This window comes from Heptranchias perlo, chromosome 14, assembly GCF_035084215.1.
Source record: "Heptranchias perlo isolate sHepPer1 chromosome 14, sHepPer1.hap1, whole genome shotgun sequence".
In the NCBI taxonomy this organism is placed as follows: Eukaryota; Metazoa; Chordata; class Chondrichthyes; order Hexanchiformes; family Hexanchidae; genus Heptranchias; species Heptranchias perlo.
The window spans coordinates 67,906,655-67,932,466 of NC_090338.1; the positions used below are offsets into that span (position 1 = coordinate 67,906,655).

At 47.0% G+C, this 25,812-nt stretch overlaps 1 protein-coding gene across 4 annotated transcripts in view; it reads right to left on the minus strand.

Moving 5' to 3' along the window:
- Positions 1-25,812, minus strand: part of ebf1a (EBF transcription factor 1a) — a 414,365-nt gene that overhangs the window by 115,294 nt on the left and 273,259 nt on the right. For all 4 annotated transcript variants that reach the window (XM_067996542.1, XM_067996543.1, XM_067996541.1 and 1 more), the window contains exon 10: positions 12,241-12,367. In XM_067996542.1, coding sequence (XP_067852643.1) covers positions 12,241-12,367 — 127 coding nt within the window. The remainder of the gene's footprint in view (positions 1-12,240; positions 12,368-25,812) is intronic.

The window sequence follows — 25,812 nt, forward strand, 5'->3', positions numbered from 1 at the left end:
TAAAGGGGATATACACTTAAAGGGGCACTGATTATTAAAATATCTTTACGACAATATCTTTTGTTTCAATTTTCTCTTTTTCTGTAGGTACTGACCCTTGCTGGGGTACAGTTCCGCAGTTCCTCACCGAAGATGTCCATTCTTCACTTGCGAGCCTAGATTATGCGGGCTATTTGATCATGGGAGGATCACCACCGAGCCTGATCATCTGACTCGCACACAGGTGTTGGATGGCAAACAGGAGTAGGAATCCATGCTGATTTCTTTCTGCTCCCTAACCTAAGGCCATTGAGACCCAAACAGCGCAGATTGGGAATTGAACGTAGGACCTTCTGGTCTGTATGGCATAGTGCTACACCAGGTGGTGCCTGTCATTGAATGATAGCACTGAAACAGGCCATTGGGCAAGCATGCACTAATGGTTTTCTCCACAAGTGTCACCTAGTCTAATCCCACTCTCCCGCTTGCACCCCAACCCTTTAATATTCCTTGTTTTGTAGCAACTATCAAATTCCCTTTTTACATTATTTAGCTACTAGATCATCAGGGGGGCTTGGCAAATCTATTTCTCTGATTATGCTAATTACTGAAAGTTGGATTCAAAGCATATCTTTGTCATAAAAGTATATTTTATGTTACTCATGTGTGACTGTACAGTAAAGCTCCAACATTATGAATCAGCGCCTCATCATAACGAAATTATATGCAGACTATTCCACCAGTTCTTTCTCTGCAGCCACCGAAACAGTAACTTTCTGTGGAAATTAAGATTAATATGAGGTTGTGGGTTCTAGCCCCGTTGCAGGATTTGACCACAAAATCTAGGCTGGCACTTCAGTGCAGTAATGAGAGAGTGCTACATTGTCAGATGTGCTGTTTTTCAAATGAGATGTTAAAGTAACTTCAGGCACTATTCGAAGAAAAGCATGGAGTTCTCCCCGGTGTTCTGGACAACATGCTCCCTCATTCAATATCACTAAAACAGATTATCTGGGTATTTATCTCATTGCTGTTTGTGGGACCTTGCTGTGTACAAATTGGCTGCTGTGTTTCCTGCATTACAACAGTGACTGCACTTCAAAAGTATCTCATTCACTGCAAAGCACCTTGGGACGTTCTGAGAATGTGATAAGGTGCCACATAAATGTAAGCTCTTTCTTTCTTTTATTCGAATAGAACAGTTCCTAAGACCTCAAAAATATCAAACCCCTCGTCTCCCTCATTGTTTCCTTTCTGCTACAATTTTCAATCTTTTAAAAACCCAAGTTTGGCGTCATCTTGATTGAACTCATCTTCCCTCTTACCCTTGGTGGGGACCTGAACTTGGCCCTATGCCAAGATTCATCAATTAAAATAACGAAATGGTTCCCATCTTTGCGCTCAGTTAACAAGAATTAATATCCAGCATGCAATTAATACCCAGCATGCAATTAATACCCAGCGTGCAATCTGGCAGAATGTTTTTTTTCTCTCCACCTTTTCTACAAGTTCTATAAAGGCTGTTCTATCAAGTGGGAGAGGCAGTGCTGCAACAGAAACCGGAAGCATCTAAGATTTAAACATAATAGCTGTAGCTAGAATAGAACCTTTCAAGATCAGCTATTTTTACAAATATTTCTTACCTAAAAGTAGCAACAATCAAAAGGAAACGTGCACCATAGGAAGCCACAAGACTATCATCGCGCTGCCCGGTGTTGTGTGACGCAGAAGGTGCACGAGCTGCACAGATAAGAGAATGTCGGAGCTAACCGCACACACATCTGTAATGGATTTTTTTTTTCATTTCATCTCTACACATTTGAGCTGGCCCCTGGCCCGTGCAACAGCCCCCAAAATGAACACGTCAACCTCCTGCTTTCCCGTGGCTGTTGAACTCTGAACTTTCAACCGTCCTGCAGAGGGACAGGCCAGGGACCTGTTTGCCGAATTGCAGCCGTCGGCACAGTGAGATGCAGCCCGGCCTCGCGTTACTCTTTCAAGCCAATCGATTGGCGGCAACAGCACTCAGCTTTCTTTTCTTTCCACTTCTCACCGCCCCCCGCCCCGCCCCCACTCTGTGCTCTCCTGATGGCACTGACTCAGGCTGGGGTGCAGTTTCACGGATGCCAGCAACCCTCCAGCAACTCTCCCAAGTGCCCGTTCTTCATGTCTAATCATTGCCAGACTATTCGACCACCAAGAGCATCATTGACAAGCCCAAACATGACCTCAACTGATTGTCCACACTTTCCAGCAAGGGTCATAGGGCAGGAACACTGGGTGATTCCTCCCCTTCGCTAACCTGGGGAACACTAAGGCTCATTGCAGTGTCGCTATCAACGCCCAAGGTGAGATCAGCAGTGAGGAGCGTCAATCGAACCAAGCATCGTCCTAGTCACAATGATTCAGTACCATACTGGGTAGCATAATTAATGGCTTAGGCATCAGGATGGTCTACATTACTGCTTATCCCCCCACCCTTCAGTCTGTCAGCAAAGGCCGGTCTTTCAGCCCTCCCACCTCTGCCATAGGGTTGTCAACTCTGGTTGGAGCTCTCTTCCAAAATCACTTGGCCTTGCCAACCTGTCTTCCTGCATTCAAAAACTTCTTCAAAAGTGATTTAATTAACTGTGGTTTCACTTTTCCCGCTCTGCTCCCAGATTCCTTCCTCAGTGTCTCCCCCTTGCTAAATGCACTGATGTCCTTTTATGAGGTATGCTAAATTAATGGAAGTTGTCAATGTAGTTGTTGATCTACTTGGAGCAGAGAAGGTTAAGGGGAGATTTAATAAAGATGTTCCAAATTATGAATGGTTTTGATAGAATAAATAAGGAGAAATTGTTTCCACTGGCAGGAGGGTCAGTAACCAGATGACACAGACTTAAGATAATTTGTAAAAGAACCAGGGTGGAGATGAGGAGAATTTTTTTACACAGCGAGTTGTTATGATCTGGAATGCACTGCCTGAAAGGGCGGCGGAAGCAGATTCAACAGTAACTTTCAAAAGGGAATTGGATAAATACTTAAAAAGGAAAAATTTGCAGGGCTATGGTAAAGAGAAGGGGAATGGGACTAATTGGATAGCTCTTTCAAAGAGCCAGCACAGGCACGATCGGCCGAATGGCCTCCTTCTGTGCTGTATGATTGTATGATTCTACTCTGCTGGTAGCTTTTAGTATGTATGTTTTTTTAGTATCTTGAGTGAAGTCAAGGTAAAATAAACTTATTTGAATACTCGGGGGCAAGGCAGAGTTGTAAGCCTTGGTATATTTAGTAGCGTATTTAAGGTACTAACAGGAAATTGTTGGACTAGCCAAGGATACTGGAGGAACAGAAGGAAAAACTCAACAGGTACCCATTACAGGGCCACTGTACACTGGAATGGGGGCATCAATGGAGAGTGCTCGGGCCTGCTAATCAATTAAAACTGACAGCGGCAGTAATCTGATTCCTGCTAATCTGTGACCACTCTGGGCCAACTCATGCGACGGCTATGTTTCTTTCAGTGATTCATTCCGTAGCTGAAATTCCCCCGAACATGGAAATTCCGGCTCGGATTTCCACAATCCCAAAATCAATAGCACAAGTTAAAAATTAGCTCACCTCCCAAGTGTTTTAAAGAAAAAAGACATTTTAAAAAAAAAATCTAGATCGGATCTCGGCTCTAATGTATAAGTCACTTGATTCTGCCGTTAAACGTGAAATCTGTTCCTGGTCTGTACGGAGTTAGCTGATCCTCAGCTGTAGAGGTGGCAGCGGCTCGATGATTGGTCTTATTGCCCCTGAGATGTGGGGGGGGGGGGGGTGGAGGTTGGAAATCTACCAGGAATCCTGATCACTATCCAGTGACCCCTGCTGGAAAATGTCAGTCAAGGGCAGGATTAGGCTCAGCAGTGAAGCCCCCACAGTCGAATAGCCTCACTTAAAATGCGAACACTTGGGCATGATAAGATTGGGGTGGGGGGGGGGGGGTTGCCTCATCACCCATGGAGCTGCACACCAGCAGGAGAGGAACAGAGGATATTGACTTACATAGAATCTACAGCACAGAAACAGGCCATTTGACTCAACTGGCCTCTACTCCACACGAGCCTCCTCCCATTTTAATTACTTCATCCCAATCTGCCCCCACCACCTCCCCCCACCATATCCCTGTATTTCCTTCTCCCTCATGTATGTCCTTTCCTCCAGAAATCTGAGATTCAAATAAGCAAAGGTCAGATTTGATGATTCCAGTTGAATTAGATGGTTTCGAAGCCTACCTTGGGGCCTCTGACTAGGGATGCCAACCCTTCAGGATTTCCTTGGAGTCTCCGGTAATTAAAGCTTAATCTCCAGGAGACTGCTGCGAGCAACACAGGAGAAAAATCATAGGGGCATTAAAGAAGTTGTATGTTTTTTTCATTATCTTTGAACACTTTCATTGATTAGTTATAAAAATATTGGAGATGGGTAAAAAGGCCAATTGACTGGGCGGGGCGGCTGGAGGCAGCAGGTCATGTGATGAAACCTCCAAGAATACGTCCGACCAGAGTTGACAACCCTACCTCTGGCTGACCGACCTGACAATGACACATTGGGAGTTTGGTCATCAAAAATTGGTTCTCACCTTTGATTTCCTAAATGATGAAACACTAATCTTGAAAAGATGGGTGGGGGGGAAGGGTTCCGGGGTGGTGGTTGGGGGGGGCGAAGGGGGTGACAGGGCAGTGGGGGTGGGGGGAGAAAAGGTTCCTAGCAACGAATAGGCACTTCTGCACAGGAAGGGAAAGAATGGCAGAGGGGGGGAAGGGACTGTCATCACAGATGCTTTCGTGCAGTTCCCAGAAGTTTGAGACAATATTGGGATGTCGGTTGCTGGGCACCTTCATCGTCAACGAGAGAGGCGTCTGGCACGGGTACAGAATGAACAGGAACAGGTAACTCTCAGTGAATTTAATTCACATTGCTGGAAGCAAGTCGGGACCACAGCCGTAGCACTTCACTGTAACGTTTCAGGCGGTGATATACTCCCCCACGCCCGCAACACCGGAGGCAAACCGACAGGTGTCACCATCGCCGATGGGTACCGGACGCAGTCATTTTTTTGTGGCTGTTTTTCCATTTCCGGCCTATGCAGACCTTGCACCACCACCCCCCCACCCCACCCCACCTTACCAGATAAGGGGGCATATCGGCGGGCAGAAAATCAGTCGACCACTAAACGCAACTTGTCGACAAACCGACACCCCAGCTTTCGGTTCCGTGCCGACGGAGCAAATCCGCTGCGTCGCAAACTGATTGGCATTGCGGAATTCCGCAGCGCAAACGCAGTGTGAGGCATCGACGCCATCGGGAGGTGCGCTCGGCAGGCACCGAGGGCCGCTGCAGCCTCGCTGTCGTGCTGCGTGGCATCACAACCGACCTGTCAACCGGATCCCTGCCCTGCTGCACACCGAGGCGCCCCTATTATCCTCAAGTTTATTTAAGCTATGTTTTGACTGCCGTGGCGGACAGAACCCTGTCGCCACATAACTGGTCGGCCAAGGGACGCAGGGCACATGACCTTGTCTGCAGCACACTCTCTGCCGTGGATCGGGTCATTTATTTCATGTGTGCGTACGTTAAAAAAAAAATTCAGAGGAATGTGGTTTAGGTCAGCCTGAGAGGCAGCTCACAGACAGATAGATGGTTGCAGGGCATATTTTGACTAACAACAATTAAAAATAATTTCTCCTAAATGAGACCCGACCACAAGCATTCGGGCATTAGAAGGGGAGGGACAGTTCCATAAGAGAGGAAAGCATGGTTGACTGCGCACTGAACCACCCTCTAGCATGAAAAAAAAAGCCTTGCATTTTAGTTTGTTCCCCCCACACTCCTCCCTCCCCTTCCTCCTCTTCCTATCCCCCCAATTAGGTCAAACGAACAAGCAATGCTTAAGTATTTTAGCTGAAGGACTGAGGTCTATCCCCTCTGAGAAAACACATGGCCACTGTGGTTTTATAATATGTTCCAGAACATTGCGTTCGCTGTAGAACATTGCAGAGAGAGAGAGAGAAGAAAAAAAAACACTCCAGTTTCTTGGAATGTTTCAGTGGAATGTGTTAGGATCAGAACTTCCAATTGCTCTATTTCCTGTAGGACTATAATGAGGCTTGTTAAAAAAAAAATCGGAGTTCGAACTATGTGGGAGTTAAAACAAGTTCACATGGGAAATATGAATGGCCTACACACAGACCTTGGATGGCTCTGCTAAAGAGCTAGTTGGGTTGTTATTCAAAACCTACAAGGGACCAATAAAGTCAATTAAAAAGCAGCAGTCCACTGGGTGGAGAATACGACAGGATTTATGCTTCACGTACTTCGGAGGCTAAAGATTTTGCCATTAAACTGCCTTATTTCTCCTGCAGAGAGAGAGGGAAAGAAAGTATGCATGTCCCAATTTTCCTTTTGCAAAAGTGCTGACTGTCTTCATTAAATGGAGCAAAAATTGTTTGGGGATTTCTTGAACTCAGTGTGAAACCCCGGCTAAATGGCTTGTAACCATTTTCTTTAATTTGATGTTAGAATGATTGTATTACAAACAAATTTTTCTTCCATGGTCATGCTTATGATTTTCAATTAGGTGCAACAACACTGTAGAAGCACGGCAGTCTGCCAACATCCACTGGCCCTGTTAGATCGGGGGAAATGACCCACTGGAATGCTCATTTTACAGCCATTGCACAACCAACCCACTACCCCTCCCACACCCATCACCACCCAACTCAAATGACATTGACAATTTGCTAACTGTCTTTCTTAAGGATGGCAAAATGAAACCAGGCACAAGCAAATTAGACAAATCCTTTCAGAGACTCAGATATCTGACGGTGCAGGTAAGAAGAGTACCTACGCTTATATTGACTCCTGCCAAGATATTTTTTTCAATAATTGGATTAAATTGAAACAATATTGGACATTTGCAGAATAGAAAGAAGATGAGTCGCTGCTGAATTTGTACTTTTATCCCCCTCAGTTGGGGGCCCCTCCTTTCCAAAAGTTATTATTTTCCCAGCAGCATCTGGTGTCTTGCCCAAGTGGACATTCATCGCACATAAGATGAAAACATTCTGGTGGGCTATTGCACCACAGCAGGAATCACAGCTGGGCCTGATCCTGTCCTCGCCCAGCACACTTTCCAGATCTTTTGGATGAGATGTGAAACCGAGGCCTGCAGCATGAGCGGGAAATCCTGTCCTCACCCCCTCCCTAACCCAGGAATACTGAGTCTGAGGCTATTTGCAGTGTTGCCCCATTACCACCACTGCAGGGATTGCATGAGGCCTTCCTGGTCTGGATAGCCCAATTCCACACCGGGTAGTGCAATTCCCACCCAGTCACCACGCTAGAGAAAATAATGGAAAGCGGTGTTTTATCTGTGAAATCCAACTTGGCAACTCAATAACTACTTCAGGGAGATGCAAATTATAGGTTCAGCCCCATCTTCATGAACTCCATGACATCCCATCAAGAGCCAGCCTCTCTGTGATCCTGATGTTGTGAGGTGCACGGGCCTGGTGCAATGCTATGGATTTGAATCTGCAGTTGCCCATGTGGCAAGTTACCAATTCCTACCATGCTGTTGGGGGCAATGTATCCACTGAGCACAATCTATTCACCTTGCAGTGAAAGAGGGGAGAAGATTACTAATGAACCACCCACATATTCCTAGTAGAGGGTTCAAAGGATACAGGTCACAGGTATGTGGCAGTTGATTGACTCTACATTCCTGTAGACTGGAAAGGGTTCAGGTTCCAGATATAAGTGGAAGGGGAGAACAGCATATAGCTCAAAATGAGGACCAGATAGATAAAACTAAAATAAGACTCCAATTCTTCAGTTATACTGCCACTTCTGTGTCACTGTGAAGTGGCTTTGGGTGGGCATCGATAAAAAACTGGCAGCATAACTCGAGACTGAGGTGCCCATTTAGTACACTAAGCCAAAGGGGATGTGCGAGCCACTGGAGCAGGTTCTCTCACACCACTTTGACCTTGTACCGGCTGCACTATAACAGTATAAGGATACATTTTACAGTGTGAGCCATGGTCCAGTGGGTAACACTCTCGCCTCTGAGTCAGAAGGTTGTGGGTTCATGGTCCCACTCCAGAGACTTGAGCACAAAGTCTAGGCTGCACTCCAGTGCATTACGGAAGGAGTGTTGTGGTGTCGTCTTTCAGATGCGATGTTAAACTGCCCCCTCAAGTGGACGTAAAAGATCCCACGTCATTTTTCGAAGAAGAGCAGGGGAGTTTTCCCTCAACCAACATCATTAAAATAGATCATGTGGTCATTATCACATTGCTGTTTGTGCACCCTGGCTATGTGCAAATTGGCTGCTGCGTTTCCTACATTACAACGGTGACTACACTTCAAAAGTATTTCTTTGGCTGTAAAGCGATTTGGGATGTCCTGAGGTGTGAAAGGCACTATATAAATGGAAGTCTTTCTTTTATTTGATAAGTGCCTGGAAGGGAGTTATTTTTAATATGCAATGAGAGAATGGACACTCGCATGTGCATTCTCTGAACATTCACAGCCCAGATCTCCTTCATGTCTGCAAACCAGTCTGATGCACAGCTAGCAGTATAACTCAAGTCTCCCAACTACGCATCACGCTCCACCGGCCTAAGACTATAATAAAGTGAACAAATTGTGTTTACACTTCCTTTGCCTGTATGAATGACTTCTGATATATTTTTATGTTGTGATATTTGAAATTAGGAAATTAAAATCTCTATTTGATTTAAAAGAGATTGCAAAACTTAGCTTTTGTTTCTCAGTGAATAAAAATAATGGTTTTATATTTATGCCAGTGTTTAAATCGTACAGTCGACAGGCCTAATTCTATCTGCAATACAATTATAGGAACTATTAGTCAAATACTTTCATTACGTCTCCATAATTGGCTTTCTATTTGCGTAATCATGTGTGAGAGAATCTAACACTATTAAACTTAAAACTCACGGTGATGGTTTCACGGTCCGTTGGGTTAACCCTTCAGTTGCTGCATTCCTATCAATCTCAAGGGTCTTTACAAACATGATCCCCCAAGGGCATTCTCATGGGCTGTCCCTTGAGAATACCAGCCGTAAAATTACATTCAGCCCCTTGGGAAAAGTGAATTTCCCATTCTCACTAATGGGTATGTGTTTGTATGTGTCCTGTATGTGTACCTTTGTGCCCATGGATGTGCATGTGTACATTTTTCCTCGTGTGTATGTGAGCAGCGTGCATGTGCCAGTGTGTATTTATGTGTCTGTTGTGTGTATGTACACATGTGTGTGTGCATGCATGTATGTATCCATGTGTGTGGATGTATGTGCCAATGTGTGTATCTGTGTGTTTTATATATCCGTGTGTGTGTATGCCCAAGTATGTGTGCTTTTGTGTCCGTGTGTGTGATATGTACTAGTGTCGTTACACAACTTACATCATGACAGAAGCACACTCATGCGCTCAACAGGATCAGTGTGTCTAGAAGCCCATCGGGGGACGCAGAAGTGACAGATATAAGCCCACTGACCACTGGCAGCAGACCTAGACTTGCTGGAAAAAGTGGGTCTTCACTGCCAGAGGTCAGCGAGCTTATATTTGCCCCTGGCATCGACTGCAATTGCCAAACCCCTGCGACAGGAGGTAATGGTACTGCGATGCTGTAAGAGCACCTTGAGAGAATGAGAGAGATGGGGGGGGGAGGGAAGAGAGACTTTCACCACACCTAATCCAGCCCAGGCTATTGATACCAGGAACAACTCCACTTGGAAACATGCATGTAAAGAAATAAAATACAGGATTTCCTTTGTGGAATGCCTGGTGTCGTATTGAGTTATACAGACAAGGAAGTTCACAGCTCCAATCTCTGATCTCTGTTAAGTTAGCAGATTTCAGCTAGGGAGATGGCTGGGACACTAAATATGGCCCCAGTGCCCCTTGGGCTAAGGAGGGTTCTCACTCCAGATCACTAGGTAGTGACCCCTGCTGGTTGAGGACAGGATAATACTTGAATGTGATATCTCTCCACATTCGAATAGCCTACTGTGCATTAACTATCGAGCCTGGCACAGGATGTTTTGCTTGTTGAAGGAGCTACTGGTATCCCCAGCAGGAGTCATGATGATGAGGAGGAGGAGCAGGAACCTTGACCAATTGTTTCCTCTCCCTAGCCCCAAGAAACTGAGGGCAATTGCAGTGCGATCAGCTAACTCAGCACATACTAGGGATTGAACCTAATACCTGCCTGATCAATATAGCTCAGTTCAAATCACATGGCGCATTTACCCATTGAGCCTATAGGGAAACTTATGGGTTATTTATTAACAATCCAGCTAGGTTTTTAGGAAGGTTAATATCCTTTATGATCTGTGGAGAATTACAGTCATTCGCATCCTTTCGAAAGAGAAAAATGATCCCCAAAGATCTGGCAAGTTCACCAATAAAAAGATTCGATGGGGTTTAAGTGCAGATTCTGTGATGTAACACAAGGAGGATTGTCTTTACTCCATTACTCCTACATCAGTAACTTCTATACTTTGTTTGTATCACATTTAAAGGTTTAGATAAACATTCCCGCCCAGAATACCCAGCTGATCCTTAGTATGAAGGACTCCCAACTCCATGTCTCCAAAGATATTAAGGACCCCTGTTTCAAGTGTCTTGGGAGCTCCAATCAGAGACAGTACAAAAGGTGGGTCTCTTGGTTCTCTAGCTGATAATATAAAGATGGTGGAGCCAGATTACTGCAGCCAAGGCTGCTCAGAGCACTGACAGGTAGTTAGTCTGGGCCCCCCTCTCCATCGCTCTGTTCCGAGTGCCAAGTTGTCTTAATTGCTCCCCAGTGGAATTTGAATGCTCCAAACGCAGCTTCACTGGCACTGAGCTTGGATGGCAGTGAGTGAGAAAAATGCTGCTCGTTCACTACTGGCATCAGACTGGGGGACGGGGGAGGGAGCAGCAGAGGTGTGCTCTGGTATCACTTCTGGCTTGTATGTACATAGCAACAGCTGCAGGCACCACTGAACATGAAGCTGCAGGAACCAGAAGCAGTATCATCACCGCACAAAATATGGAGTGAAGATGTTGCCTACACACTGTGTCAGCTGTAGCGCGGTTGGTAGCACTCTCGCCTGTGAGTTAGAATGTGGTGGGTTCAAGTCCCACTCCAGAGACTTGAGCACAATAATCTAGGCTGATAATCCAGTGTAGTGCTGAGGGAATGCTGCACTGTTGAAGGTGCTGTCTTTTGGATGAGATGTTAAACCAAGGCCCCATCTGCCCTCTCAGGTGGACGTAAAAGATCCGTTGGCATGATTCGAAGAAGAGCGGGGAAGTTCTCCCCGGTGTCTTGGCCAATATTTACCCCTCAACCAACATCACCAAAAAAAACCAAATTATCTCATTGCTGTTTATGGGACCTTGCTGTACGCAAATTGGCTGCTGTGTTTCCTGCAATACAACAGTGACTACATTTCAAAAGTACCTCATTGGCTGTAAAGCGCTTTGGGACATCCTGAGGTTATGAATGGTGCTATAGAAATGCAATTCCTTTCTTTCTTAAAGCTTACATCCAAACACTGGCACAGCTCGCGTGGTGGCTGAAGAGGGATTGTGGAAACAGGCAAAGTCACACACCATGGGCAAAGCAAGCCACACAATGTAATGGGACAACTTCCTTTTATTTTTAACCCTCCCCCCACCACCTCCTGATTCTGCCGACGTACAGTTCTATGAGTGCAGGGAGCCTGCCCCCCCACTCCCAGCGCCTCCCCCAAGCAGACGTGACCCTGGATGGTGAGTTTTGGCAAGCTATTTGACCATGGAGGAACATCGCAGACCCTGTCTTCGCCCAATGTCCAAACAGGCACGCTTTCCAGCAGTGGTCACGGGGTAGCGATCAGGAAGATGGTGGGGGGGGAATGATAGCCTTCCCGAGGACCAAAACCCATTTGTCACTCTGGCTGAAATCGAGCACAAATCGATTTCAGCCAGAGGATTAAACTATGGATCTTGCCATGTCTGCAGCTCCACATGGTTCAGTGCACTTACCAACCGAACCATTGACAGAGCAAACTAATGGAACATTTAACACAACAGCAAGATAGGAGCAGGAACACTTGAAAGACCACCAACCAGCAAAGGTTACAAATGATCTCTCAGACCATAGAGGAGAAAAAAAAACACACCGGCCTTTCCACAACACCAAGAAGTTCAAAAAAAGACATGGCGACATTTGCTTACCTGTGTAGATGAATCGGCCTGGAGTTCCTTTACAGAACTGTTTCGACTTGTAGGACAGTGTGACTTCCACCACGCCGGGGATGTGCCGGGGAGGGGTCTGCACTCTGATTGCGTGCGGGGTGATTAGCTGCAATAAAGCACAGTAAAAATGCCATCAGGCTATCAAGTGATGTTCTTCAGCAGCACTTCACTGCCAAGTTTCAGTAAACAGGGGTTTTTCAAACCTGCAATAAACGTGTCACTGCCCTAATACTCTGTTGATAGAATGCACATTAAAACGTACTGACAAGAGTATTAAAAGTGTTTTACAACACAGTTGTAAAGCAATTAACTCTGTATTCTCCTGGCCTGATGTGGCTTGGCTGACTTCCTGCCCTGAACACAACATGCAACAGGAGTGAGGTTCATAAAAGTGTTTTATTGTAACCAGTTACTTTATTTTAGAATACATTCCTCAGATAATAAGGGGGAGGCGGTGGAAGGGGATTTCCTTTCTGTATAGAAACTGGTATTCCCTTTACTTCACACACTTGTCTCTTGACAGCAAGTATTTGCTATTGAAAACAACTCTGTAAAAGGCCCAGGGCCATTGGATGCACTTGGATCGGTGACGATAACCCTTGGGCACTAACGACAGCTGGGTCAGCCATGTTTTCTTGGGCCTGGGCCTGGGCCTTGGGCCTGGGCCACGAACGGGCTTGGCTTGTTTGTGTAGGCCGTGAATTGCTGCCTTCAAGAATCTTTCATCGATCCAGGGAGAGGTTCTGCCAGATGGTCAAGGTCGCAAACTTCTGAGCAACTGCACATGGGCAAACCTTGCACATGCCCAGTTGTTAACTTTCTGAATCTGCCCGGTGCTTTAACTTGGACAAATTTGGTAGCGAGGAGACCAAATAACATTCACTCTGTAGTGACTCCATTAGCTGACTGGGTGACAGCATGCACACTCTCTCACATAGAGATTTCTCTTTTAAAATATTGGCCGACAACCAGGAATTAAAAGGTAATATTAGAATGGTCAAGGGGGAGGAAGAACCATCGGAGTTTATCCCTCCAGTACCCTAACTAACACAGCCTGACATCCAGCTGCATTTTGAACAACCCTTATGCCTTTGTCTCTATTAACCTGTCTGGCAGATTAGTCCTAGCATCTAACCCCGCTTTTAACTTAACCCACCCAGCGGGAATGAGGTGGGAGGGTTGGACATTGTTTTGCATCCCGCCCAATGTTACGCTCCGTTGAAGTCAATGGAGTGTAAATACGGGTGGGGTGTAAAACGGGCGTGCGGCCTGAACCCCTCCTGTTTGCACCGGGAGACGGATAAGTTAAAATCAGGGCTTCTGAGTAAAATAGTTTTTCCTAAATATAATTTTTAAATTTACTTTTCACAAATTTAAATTTATGTTCTGTGGTCCTACTAGCCTAATATTAATATAATAATTAGGGCTAATAATATTCCAGGTTTAATATGTACCAGCGTCCAGCAGGTCTCCCATGGCATTTCTCATTCTGAGTCAGAGACTCGCTGCTTTATAACAATAGTGGTGTGAATGCCCTATGGGGAGTCACAGCCGGGCCACTGATTTACAAATCCTACTTATATTAAATGGTGATACGGGAATTGAATTCTAAAACTTTGTCCTTTATTCCGTGAAACCTGTAAATGAGTAGCCTTTATTTTCTAAATATATTCTTTTACCTATGTATTTGATTCTTATCTTAAAGCTGCAAATGCATAGGAAAATCTTATGCAAAATATACAAGTTGCAGTTAGGTGGTATATGGCATTGGCTGGGGCTAGATATCTTTGCCCAAAGTGCTGACACTATGAGCTGAAGGCAGATCCTACAACTGCACTGATTACACACCTGTGGTAGCTTCAGTTGGCGTTCAAATCAGACTCAAAAGCTTCAGAAATTGCAATAAGTTGAGAAAAACACAGTCCTGCCTTATCCTAATTTTAGGTCTTTTTAAAAAAATATCAGTTGAATTTTAAAAGCAAACAGACAGCCTCTATTTATCACCTGGCTTCTGTTGATAGCTAGAAAATGTAAACATTCTAACTAGAGTTACCAGTGAGGCAGTACATGGAGACAGAGACATACAGAGGCAGAGAAAGATAAACACATATAGTGCCTTTCCTCCTCCTAATTTGTAAAATAAATGGGTTAAGATCTTTGCTAAAATAGCAGGCGCAGACATTTTAGACAAACACGTTATGCTGTTCATCATTTGTTTGCTGGGATCCCATGGTGTACTTTCAAGGATATGGAGTTGCAACAACAGGTCACAAGTCAGCCTAGAGGGCTCATTTATATATGCTCTTCTCTGATTTAGTGAACAACAGTTATAAACTCATAGAATTATGCTTATTCCATCTCATTTTCTCCTTTTCTCTCCTGAAGGCACTGACAGTTGCTGAAATAATGTCCCACGGCCTTCCCTCTAGCATCTCACCTGAGTGTCCATCCTTCATTTGGAGCCCAGGCAGTGGACTGTATTGAAGTGAGACAACCCAGCCAGTGGTGTCCTCATTCGATGCTCATTTTCTAGCAGAGGTTACTGGATAGCGATCAGGATCGGAAACCCCGCGTGACCTTTCCCCTCGCAGGGCCTCTGCGGCCAACTGTGACGGCCAGGGTGTCGCCCAAGTTGAGATCGTCTATCTCAGCACTAACTGGGGATTGAATCAGACCGTTCGCGACCTCTGAACCCCTGAACTGAACTTCTGACCTCATATCCACTCCATCACCAAGACCACCTACTTCCACCTCTGTAACATCACCCGTCTCCGCCACTGCCTCAGCTCATCCACTGCTGAAACTCTTATCCATACCTTTGTTATCTCTAGACTCGACTATTCCAATGCTCTCCAGTCCTGCCTCCCATCTTCCACCCTCCATAAACTTGAGCTCATCCAAAACTCTTCTGCTCGTATCCTAACTCGCACCAAGTCTCTTCCACCCATCACCCCTCTGCTCGCTGACCTACATTGGCTCCCAATCCAGGAGAACCTCGATTTTAAAATTCTCATCCTCATGTTCAAATCCCTCCTCGTCCCTCCCTATCTCTGTAACCTCCTCCTGCCCTACAACCTTTCAATTCTGGACTCTTGTGCATCCACCACGTCCTTCGCCCCACCTTTGGCAGCTGTGCCTTCAGCCGTCTGGGCCCTAAGCCCTGGAGTTCCCTTCCTAAACCTCTCCGCCTCTCTCTCCTCCTTTAAGTCACTCCTTAAAACCTACCTCTTTGACCAAGCTTTTGGTCACTTGCCCTAATATTTCCTTACATGGCTCGGTGTCAATTTTTGTCAGATTACGCTCTTGTGAAGCGCCTTGGGATGTTTTACTACGTTAAAGGCGCTATATAAATGCAAGTCGCTGTTGTGCTTGGAATCTTCTTGGTCTGTCAGGTTCAGTGACAAAATGGGCGGTGTAAGTTAAGCCATTGGGGAACGCTTGTGAATTATACAAGAAATATAGAATGTAGGGATTGTCACTCTTTGTTGCTGAAATAGCTGAGTTGCTACCTCCTTGCTCAATAAAAATACGGGCCAGTAACAGGGAACCTTGGCCACTGCCAGTGCATATCAAAAATCACGGGCGTTGGAAAATGACCCGTCTGCAGTGCATGTCCCTGTCCCAGGCATGCTGCTGCGGTGAGGTGCTGAGTGGAGGTTTGGCTCGTCCTCACAGGAGATATACAAAACCACGCAGAACGGGGGTTCGTTTTAACCTGACCCGTACGCCGGGGAAACAGGTGGGATCGGGTCGGACGCAGGTTTTACACCCCTGCCCAATCTTATTCTCCATCCAGACCCAAAATTGTCATCTTAGGCTGCTGCTGCTGTCGTAGGGTTGCCAACCCTCCAGGATTGGCCCGGAGTCTCCGGGAACTGAAGGTTAATCTCCAGGACACTGCTACGAGCAACCCCGGAAGAAAAATCATGGGACATTAAAAAGTTTTTTTTTCCATTTTCTTTGAACGCTTCTGTTTATTAGTTATAAATATATTGGAGATGGGAAAAAAGGCTGTTTGACTGACAGTCAAGAATCATCCAATTGGGTAATGAAAAGTCTTTTCGCTTTCCAATTAGCCGTGGGAAGGTGGTGCGCCCCGAGGATGGACGTGTTGTGTGACCAATGACGGGAGCGTGGGGACGGGTCATGTGATGAAACCTCCAGGAATATTTTCAACCAGAGTTGGCAACCCTATGCTGCTGTGAACTTGGCTGGAGACGGAGCAGGAATGACAAAGCAAGCCCTTAGCCACCACCTCGGTGCAGGAGATGGGTGTCGTGCATCGTAACCTCAAGTCAAGATGTGTCACAGATGTACTGTTGCTGTGGCCCACAATATAAATGCTGTACATTTCAAAACAGTGCATCCGTAGTGCCTCTGCTATATAAATAGGCCATATGATGGAGGGTTTTTTTTGGACAGACTCCAGTGTGTCAGCAAAAAAAAAAGTTTTTTAAAATAGATATTCCTCCCCATCTACCTCTTCCCCCTTGTAGGATGCCCACCACTTCCTCTTGTCTCTAGACTTCCTCTTCTTCCTTCAGCGGGCAGGGCAGGGCAGGTCAGGGCAGTGCGGCCTGTGACTTTCTCAGGGTCAACTGTCAGAATCGCACTGTGATTGCCCAATAGGAACCGTGCCCCTCTGAGGCCTGCTACTGGTCCTGCCAGCGAAGCCTTTCCCGCTGAGTTGGGGCCTTTGATTGCCGCGCACTGCGACACCCCCTCACATTCAGGTGGTAAGAGGCAAAAGACATAGGGCAAGGGAAGGCCGATCTGGTCAGGAGATCGGCCTGAAAGAGTTTCGTTTCACTTAGTGCGCGCGAATGTCTGAGCAGATAGCGATCAAACAGAACGAGCAGGCCCGTTTGGAAATGGCACACTTTTCCTGCCTTCCCTCTCATTTTCTTTCCCCTTACTGTGAAGGAGCTGACCCTTACTGAGCCACGGTTCCATGGGAGCCAACAGTCTCCGGTGCCCGACTCAATCATGACAGGCAGTGCTGCTGGGCAATCTGACCACAGAGGGCCTCATCGCTCACCTCAATCCTGACCCGACCTGACACCCGCACTAGTGGCTAACGTATTGGACTGGGCTGGTCTACGTAATATTTGCTTTTCCTCACATCTGTTGTTATTTTTCTGCTCTCCTGAAGGTGCGGACTCTCGCCTGGTGTGTTGGACACTCTTCAATGCCTTGTCAAGTGGCAGTTATCGTGTGTGAGCCTAGACAGTGAGTTTCAGGAGGCGGCTTGACAGTGCCGGGCATAACAGCTGAGACTGGTCAATGCACACACATGCACAATTGACACACTTAGTTCATCTCCGCAGGTTGCTCCCATCACTACCACCACCAGTGTCAGACCTGTCCCCACCAGTGTCAGACCTGTCCCCACCAGTGTCAGACCTATCCCCACCAGTGTCAGACCTGTCCCCACCAGTGTCAGACCTGTCCCCACCAGTGTCAGACCTGTCCCCACCAATACTTCACTCGCAGTTCAAAATGCTCCATGCACACACAACCTGAGCTTAGAATGGCAGAGTCTGTAATTATACCACTGGGCATTTTTCACAGTTCAAGTGGACAGAGCACCAAATTTTGCACTCTCACCATGGCATTTGACTGGAACCCCAGTGACAACACTGCAAAAATATTTTCTACAAGGGGAGAAATGTGAGAATTTGAACTGATGATTAGAACCTTTCCGAAGTTTAATTTGCAAATCCACTTGAGATGCTCAGTCACAGTTGCTGAGGAGTCTGTTCAGGGTGCTATGACCAGCACGTGTGTAACACTTAATTTAACAGCACGATCAGTATCAGGGGACCCCGTGATCAATATCAGCCAGGCTAAGACACTCCTTATCAGTCTTTATACAGCTTGCGCTGCCAGATAAACAAGCCCTTATCAGGTGCAAATTTAAGCATAATTAAATTGAAATTGAAAACTTGCTTGCTGTTCAACCTTTCCAACCCCTGCCCCCACCGTCCCCCCATCCCCTCCCCTCCCCCCACCCCACCCGTCTTGTCAAGTTTAACCCTGCGGGGGCTCTGTTAGTTTCCCTCCCCTCTCCTCCTGAGGTACAGTTCCACAGGGCCAGCAGTCCTCTGGTGCCTCGGCCAAGTGAGCAGGCCTCCGTGTGCGAGTCCACACAGTAAGCATCGGGAGCCTCTATTCAACCGTGGAGGGTATAACAGCCAAACCCGATCTGCCCTTAACCCACATCCAGTCACACTGAGGTCACTGAATAGCATTTAGGAGTCGGAGCCTTGGCTGATTTTCTTTCCCTCCCGACACCGGGGTCGCTGAGGCCAATTGTGAGGAACCTATTCCATCATTGCTGAGGCAAGTGATCCCAACACAGATCGGGGATCAAAGCAGAGATCAGGGATCAAAGCAGAGATCAGGGATCAAAGCAGAGATCAGGGATCAGAGCAGAGATCAGGGATCAAAGCAGAGATCAGGGATCAAAGCAGAGATCAGGGGCATGATTTTATCATGGTGGCAGGATCTTAGCAGGAGGGGGTTGGGGAGGGGGGAGAATCAATGGGAATGTGGGAAACCCAGGGGAAAAAATTCTTACCTCGCTCCGTGCGATCGTGACTTAATTAGAGCCCCTTAATTGGCTTCCGGGTTTCCCACGCTCCAGGCAGCCAGGTTGATGGGCTGGCTGCCTGTCGGCAGTGAAAGAAGCTGCAAATCAGAGAGGGGGGGGGGGTGGGAGAAAGAGAGAGGGGGCTCATGGGGCTTTGGAAAAATCAGAGTGGGAGGTGGTGGGAGGACATGGACGACATCGGTGGGGGGAGGGTTCGGTGATCATTGAAGGGGTCATCAGGGGCTCAGGCATTGGGGAGTTGGACATCGAGAGTTGGAGATTGGAGAGTTGGTGGACATCGGGGAGTTGGAGATCACATCGTGAGTAGAACATCGCAGTGGGGACATCAGGGCTCAGACATCGGAGGTTGGGGGGTCAGACATTGGGGGTTGGGGATTGGACATCGGGAGTCGGACATCAGGGGTTGGGGGGTCGGACATTGGGGGTCAGAAATCAGGGGTTGGGGGGTTGGACATTGGGGGTCAGACATCGGGGGTTGGGGGGTCGGACATTGGGGATCAGACATCGGGGGTTGGGGGGGGTCGGACATCGGGAGTCGGACATCAGGGGTTGGGGGGTCGGACATTGGGGGTCAGACATCAGGGGTTGGGGGGTTGGACATTGGGGGTCAGACATCGGGGGTTGGGGGGTCGGACATTGGGGGTCAGACATCAGGGGTTGGGGTGTCGGTTATTGGAGGTTGGGGGCCAGACATTGGGGTCGGACATCGGGGGTTGGAGGGTCAGATATTGGAGGTTGGGGATCAGACATTGGGGTCAGACATCGGGGGTTGGGGGGTCAGACTTTGGGGGTCAGACATCGGGGGTTGGGGTGTCGGATATTGGGGGTCGGACATCGGGGATTGGGGGGTCGGACATGGGGAGGGGGCTGGCCGATCACAGGGGTTTGATCACACCAGGTGAGCTTGTTTGGGCCTGGATGAAACACTCCTGCTCCTCCGGGCCCACAAGCAGTGCAATAAAGGCACTCACCTCATGGGTCCGGCCCTTCCCACCTGCTTTCACCTGACATGAATCGGAAGTGATATGAAACCCGAGCAGGTAAGCTTAAAATCATTTTAAGTATCCAACACACAAAATATAAAGTACCTTAAATATCGCAATGAGGTATATTGCCCCTTTAAGTATCGGCCCACCGGATTTAACTGTGGGTGGGACTTCCTGGTGATTGTTGTGTACACGCACACAGATCTGCCTGGGTTAAATCCAGAAATGGGCTGTTGGAGGCTGGGTTTCTTCCCGCTCCCAAAAACACTGATTTTCTCTGCCCCCCCGCCCCGCCCGTCCCCAACCCTCCCGATCTTGGGGGCTAAAATCATGCCCCAGGGATCTAATCTGTTTGGTTCAGTACCCCACCAAGCACTGCATTTACGCAATAGGCCACTGGGGGAGCTAGCAGGACATTTCTTTCCAAGTGCTGCACCAACAAGCAGTTGACCCTCCCTGCACCAAGACTCCAGGGGTTGGGCAGTGCGGGCCCCTTTATATCATGGTGCAGTCGGTGATGCCAGCCATAAATTTTAGCAGCAGCCCTGCACTGTGAATGAGGAAGTGTTAATGTCTCCAGAGGAGTAGGGAGGCACCTAAAGACGGCAATCTCTGGTTGGACGTATTCCTGTAGGTCTCATCACACGACTTCACCTCTAACCACCCCACGGTCCTGCCGCTGGTCACCTGACACATCCATCCTCGCGGTGCACCGCCTTCCCACGGCCAATTGGAAAGCAAATAGACTTCATTACCCGAATGGATGATGCTTGACTATCAATCAAACAGCCCTTCTTTCTCACCTCCAATATTTTTATAACTAATAAACAAAAATATCCAAAGAAAATTTTTTTAAAATCTACAATTTTCTTAATGCCCGTATAATTTTTCTCCTGGGTTGCTGGCAGCAGTGTTCAGGAGATTAATCTTTAATTCCTGGAGATTCCAGGACAATCCTGGAGGATTGGCAACCATAACATGGACACAAGCACAAGCACATACACACCACACACAAATGCAAACATGGACACACACGTACCCACACAGACAGACACACATGTGGACACTCACATATACACACATGCATGGACACACATGAACACACACGTGTGTGGGAGTACACACATACGGGCACACACACACGGATGCGCGCACACACATGGATACACACGAACTTACAAAATTGATGGGCGGGAAAAGACCAGCTGGTCCATCAAGCCTCATCTCACATCACGATGGCTGGAGCATCATGACTGGACACTTCCTACCCTCTCCGCACTGCCCCTCCCCACCCCCACCCCCGCATCCCGCAGCCATGTAATCTCCTGGGAGAATACACACACAGTAATCTATCTCTGTCTTTTTTTTTGTGCAGCCATGGCGTAGAGCTGTGTGTGATTTTCACCTCAAGTAAAGCTGTGATGTGTTTCGATGTAATTTACAGCATCATGCTGAGCACTTCTGAACAGAACAAGGTTTGCCAAACACTTTTTCATGAAGGCGTTGCTCTTTTAAGAGTCGTAAGGGAATTATGTTTCAGGGTAATCTTGCAACCATTATTCTGCCATCCAGATCCTGGAATGAATCCCGTGTTCACAGCGACCCAGCAAGAAACTGGCTGCATAAATCCGACAGAATTAGGCACGCCTTCATGGCTGGGTGCTCAGTCTACCCTCGCAGGCAGCAATTTCCCTGTCGCCGGCCTTTGTAGACATTGCCCAGCTATCGGGGAAGGTCCCAACAGGTAAAAAAAAATTAAAATCACGCTCACAACTTTCAAACAACCACGCAGGTTTTTGCCCTTGCTAGTGGCATTGGGGCACCAGGCCTGAAAATATAAAAAGGGCAAATCATGCAGCATGAGGGCCCCCAGCTCATTATACAACCATGCCAAGGAGGAGTTCTGTAATATTAATTCAATTATTAGTTGCCACATACTTCGAGAAGTGAGGAAGCCTGAGAACCATCTAGAAATCAGTGTTATATCGACTATAAAATTATTGCATTGTTCTGTTGCATGAAATGTGCGGAAAAATTTGCTTTAAATGATAATAGTTAACCGGCTGAACAATGCTTATTAACAGGGACAATTAGGGGAATGTGTAAATAATCAGCACTTCTGCCAAATTTAATGAAAAACAAGCTCTATTTTGCATAAATCTAGTTTCTGAATCAAAGCCAATAAAGACTTGAGAGCATTTAGAGGCTTGAGTCCCATGGTGTTATAATCTGAAACCCTTCCAGGATCCACGGGGTTAAAAAGGTCATCTTTAATATAAATAATACGAAATCAGATCTAACCCCTTGCTGCTTATGCTGGGGATATTGAGCCATTCAAGTTCCCCTTTTGTTAACATATGGTGCTGGGTGGGCCCCAGGCTTAAGAATGAAAGGTGAATTTCGCCAGTCTGAGGTTTACAGGAACGGCCAGAGGGTGTCATTCAAATGGAAATTGCTGCCATATGTCTGCCTCAATCGGCCTAGGGGGTGGCCAACAAGATTGCAAGAGAGACAAACAGAAACACAGATAGACCAAAAGGGAGATAGGGATAGGGGCAGACATACAGAGAGAGCAAAAGGGAGATAGGGATAGGGACAGAAATACAGAGAGTAAAAGGGAGAGAGTGATAGGGACAGAAATACAGAGAGAGCAAAAGGGAGAGAGTGATAGGGACAGAAATACAGAGAGAGCAAAAGGGAGATAGGGATAGGGGCAGAAATACAAAGAGAGCAAAAGGGAGATAGGGATAGGGGCAGAAATACAGAGAGAGTAAAAGGGAGAGAGTGATAGGGACAGAAATACAGAGAGAGCAAAAGGGAGATAGGGATAGGGACAGAAATACAGAGAGAGCAAAAGGGAGATAGGGATAGGGACAGAAATACAGAGAGAGAGAAAGGGAGATAGGGATAGGGACAGAAATACAGAGAGAGCAAAAGGGAGATAGGGATAGGGGCAGACATACAGAGAGAGTAAAAGGGAGATAGGGATAGGGGCAGAAATACAGAGAGAGCAAAAGGGAGATAGGGATAGGGACAGAAATACAGAGAGAGCATAAGGGAGATAGGGATAGGGACAGAAATACAGAGAGAGTAAAAGGGAGAGAGTGATAGGGACAGAAATACAGAGAGAGAGAAAGGGAGAGAGTGATAGGGACAGAAATACAGAGAGAGTAAAAGGGAGAGAGTGATAGGGACAGAAATACAGAGAGAGAGAAAGGGAGAGAGTGATAGGGACAGAAATACAGAGAGAGAGAAAGGGAGAGAGTGATAGGGACAGAAATACAGAGAAAGTAAAAGGGAGAGAGTGATAGGGACAGAAATACAGAGAGAGAGAAAGGGAGAGAGTGATAGGGACAGAAGCACAGAGAGAGAGAAAGGGAGAGAGTGATAGGGACAGAAATACAGAGAGAGAGAAAGGGAGAAAGTGATAGGGACAGAAATACAGAGAGAGTAAAAGGGAGAGAGTGATAGGGACAGAAATACAGAGAGAGAGAAAGGGAGAGAGTGATAGGGACAGAAATACAGAGAGAGCAAAGGGAGATAGAGATAGGGACAGAAATACAGAGAGAGTAAAAGGGAGAGAGTGATAGGGACAGAAATACAGAGAGAGCAAAGGGAGATAGGGATAGGGGCAGAAATACAGAGAGAGCAAAAGGGAGATAGGGATAGGGGCAGAAATACAGAGAGAGCAAAAGGGAGAGAGTGATAGGGACAGAAATACAGAGAGAGCAAAAGGGAGAGAGTGATAGGGACAGAAATACAGAGAGAGCAAAAGGGAGAGAGTGATAGGGACAGAAATACAGAGAGAGAGAAAGGGAGAGAGTGATAAGGACAGAAATACGGAGAGAGCAAACGGAGATAGGGATAGGGACAGAAATACAGAGAAAGCAAAAGGGAGATAGGGATAGGGACAGAAATACAGAGAGAGAGAGAAAAGGAGATAGGGATAGGGATAGAAATACAGAGAGAGAGAAAGGGAGATAGGGATAGGGACCGAAATACAGAGAGAGCAAAAGGGAGAGAGTGATAGGGACAGAAATACAGAGAGAGTAAAAGGGAGAGAGTGATAGGGACAGAAATACAGAGAGAGCAAAAGGAGATAGGGATAGGGACAGAAATACAGAGAGAGCAAAAGGAGATAGGGATAGGGACAGAAATACAGCGAGAGCAAAAGAGAGAGAGTGATAGGGACAGAAATACAGAGAGAGCAAGGGGAGATAGAGATAGGGACAGAAATACAGAGAGAGAGAAAAGGAGATAGGGACAGAAATACAGAGAGAGAGAAAGGGAGATAGGGATAGGGACAGAAATACAGAGAGAGCAAAAGGGAGATAGGGATAGGGACAGAAATACAGAGAGCGAGAAAGGCTATGGGCCCCGACAACATCCCGGCTGTAGTGCTGAAGATTTGTGCTCCAGAACGAGCCACGCCTCTAGCCAAACTGTTCAAGGACACTGGCATCTACCCAACAATGTGGAAAACTGCCCAGGTGTGTCCTGTCCACAAAATGCAGGACAAATTCAATCCGGCCAACTACTGCCCCATCAGTCTACTCTCAATCATCAGCAAAGTGATGGAAGGTGTCATCGACAAATCTATTAAGCGCCACTTACTCACCAATAACCTGCTCACCGATGCTCAGTTTGGGTTCCGCCAGGACCACTCGGCTCCAGACCTCATTACAGCCTTGGTCCAAACATGGACAAAAGAGCTGAATTCCAGAGTTGAGGTGAGAGTGACTGCCCTTGACATCAAGGCAGCATTTGACCATTTGAGTGGAGCACCAAGGAGCCCTAGTAAAATTGAAGTCAATGGGAATCAGGGGGAAAACTCTTCAGTGGCTGGAGTCATACCTAGCACAAAGGAAGATGGTAGTGGTTGTTGGAGGCCAATCATCTCAGCCCCAGGACATTGCTGCAGGAGTTCCTCAGGGCAGTATCCTAGGCCCAACCATCTTCAGCTGCTTCATCAATGACCTTCCCTCCATCATAAGGTTAGAAATTGGGATGTTTGCTGATAATTGCACGGTGTTCAGTTCCATTTGCAACCCCTCAGTTAATGAAGCAGTCCGTGCCTGCATGCAGCAAGACCTGGACAACATCCAGGCTTGGGCTGATAAGTGGCAAGTAACATTCGCGCCAGACAAGTGACAGGCAATGACCATCTCCAACAAGAGAGAGTCTAACCACCTCCCCTTGACATTCAACGGCATTACCATCGCTGAATCCCCCACCATCAACATCCTGGAGGTTACCACTGACCAGAAACTTAACTGGACCAGCCACATAAATATTGTGGCTACAAAAGCAGGTCAAAGGCTGCGTATTCTGCAGCGAGTAACTCACCTCCTGACTCCCCAAAGCCTTTCCACCATCTACAAGGCACAAGTCAGGAGTGTGATGGAATACTCTCCACTTGCCTGGATGAATGCAGCTCCAACAACACTCAAGAAGCTCGACACCATCCAGGACAAAGCAGCCCGCTTGATTGGCACCCCATCCACCACCTTAAACATTCACTCCCTTCACCACCGGCACACAGTGGCTACAGTGTGTACCATCCACAGGATGCACTGCAGCAACTCGCCAAGGCTTCTTCAACAGCACCTCACAAACCTGCGACCTCTACCACCTAGAAGGACAAGGGCAGCAGGTACATGGGAACAACACCACCTGCACGTTCCCCTCCAAGTCACACACCATCCCAACTTGGAAATATATCGCCGTTCCTTCATCGTCGCTGGGTCAAAATCCTGGAACTCCCTTCCTAACAGCACTGTGGGAGAACCTTCACCACACGGACTGCAGCGGTTCAAGAAGGCGGCTCACCACCACCTTCTCAAGGGCAATTAGGGATGGGCAATAAATAACTTAATTTTGATTCCAAAATCAATACTAATGCTGGGATATGCTTCCACAGGTCCTGCCAAATCTCTGATACTTCTCCTAAGT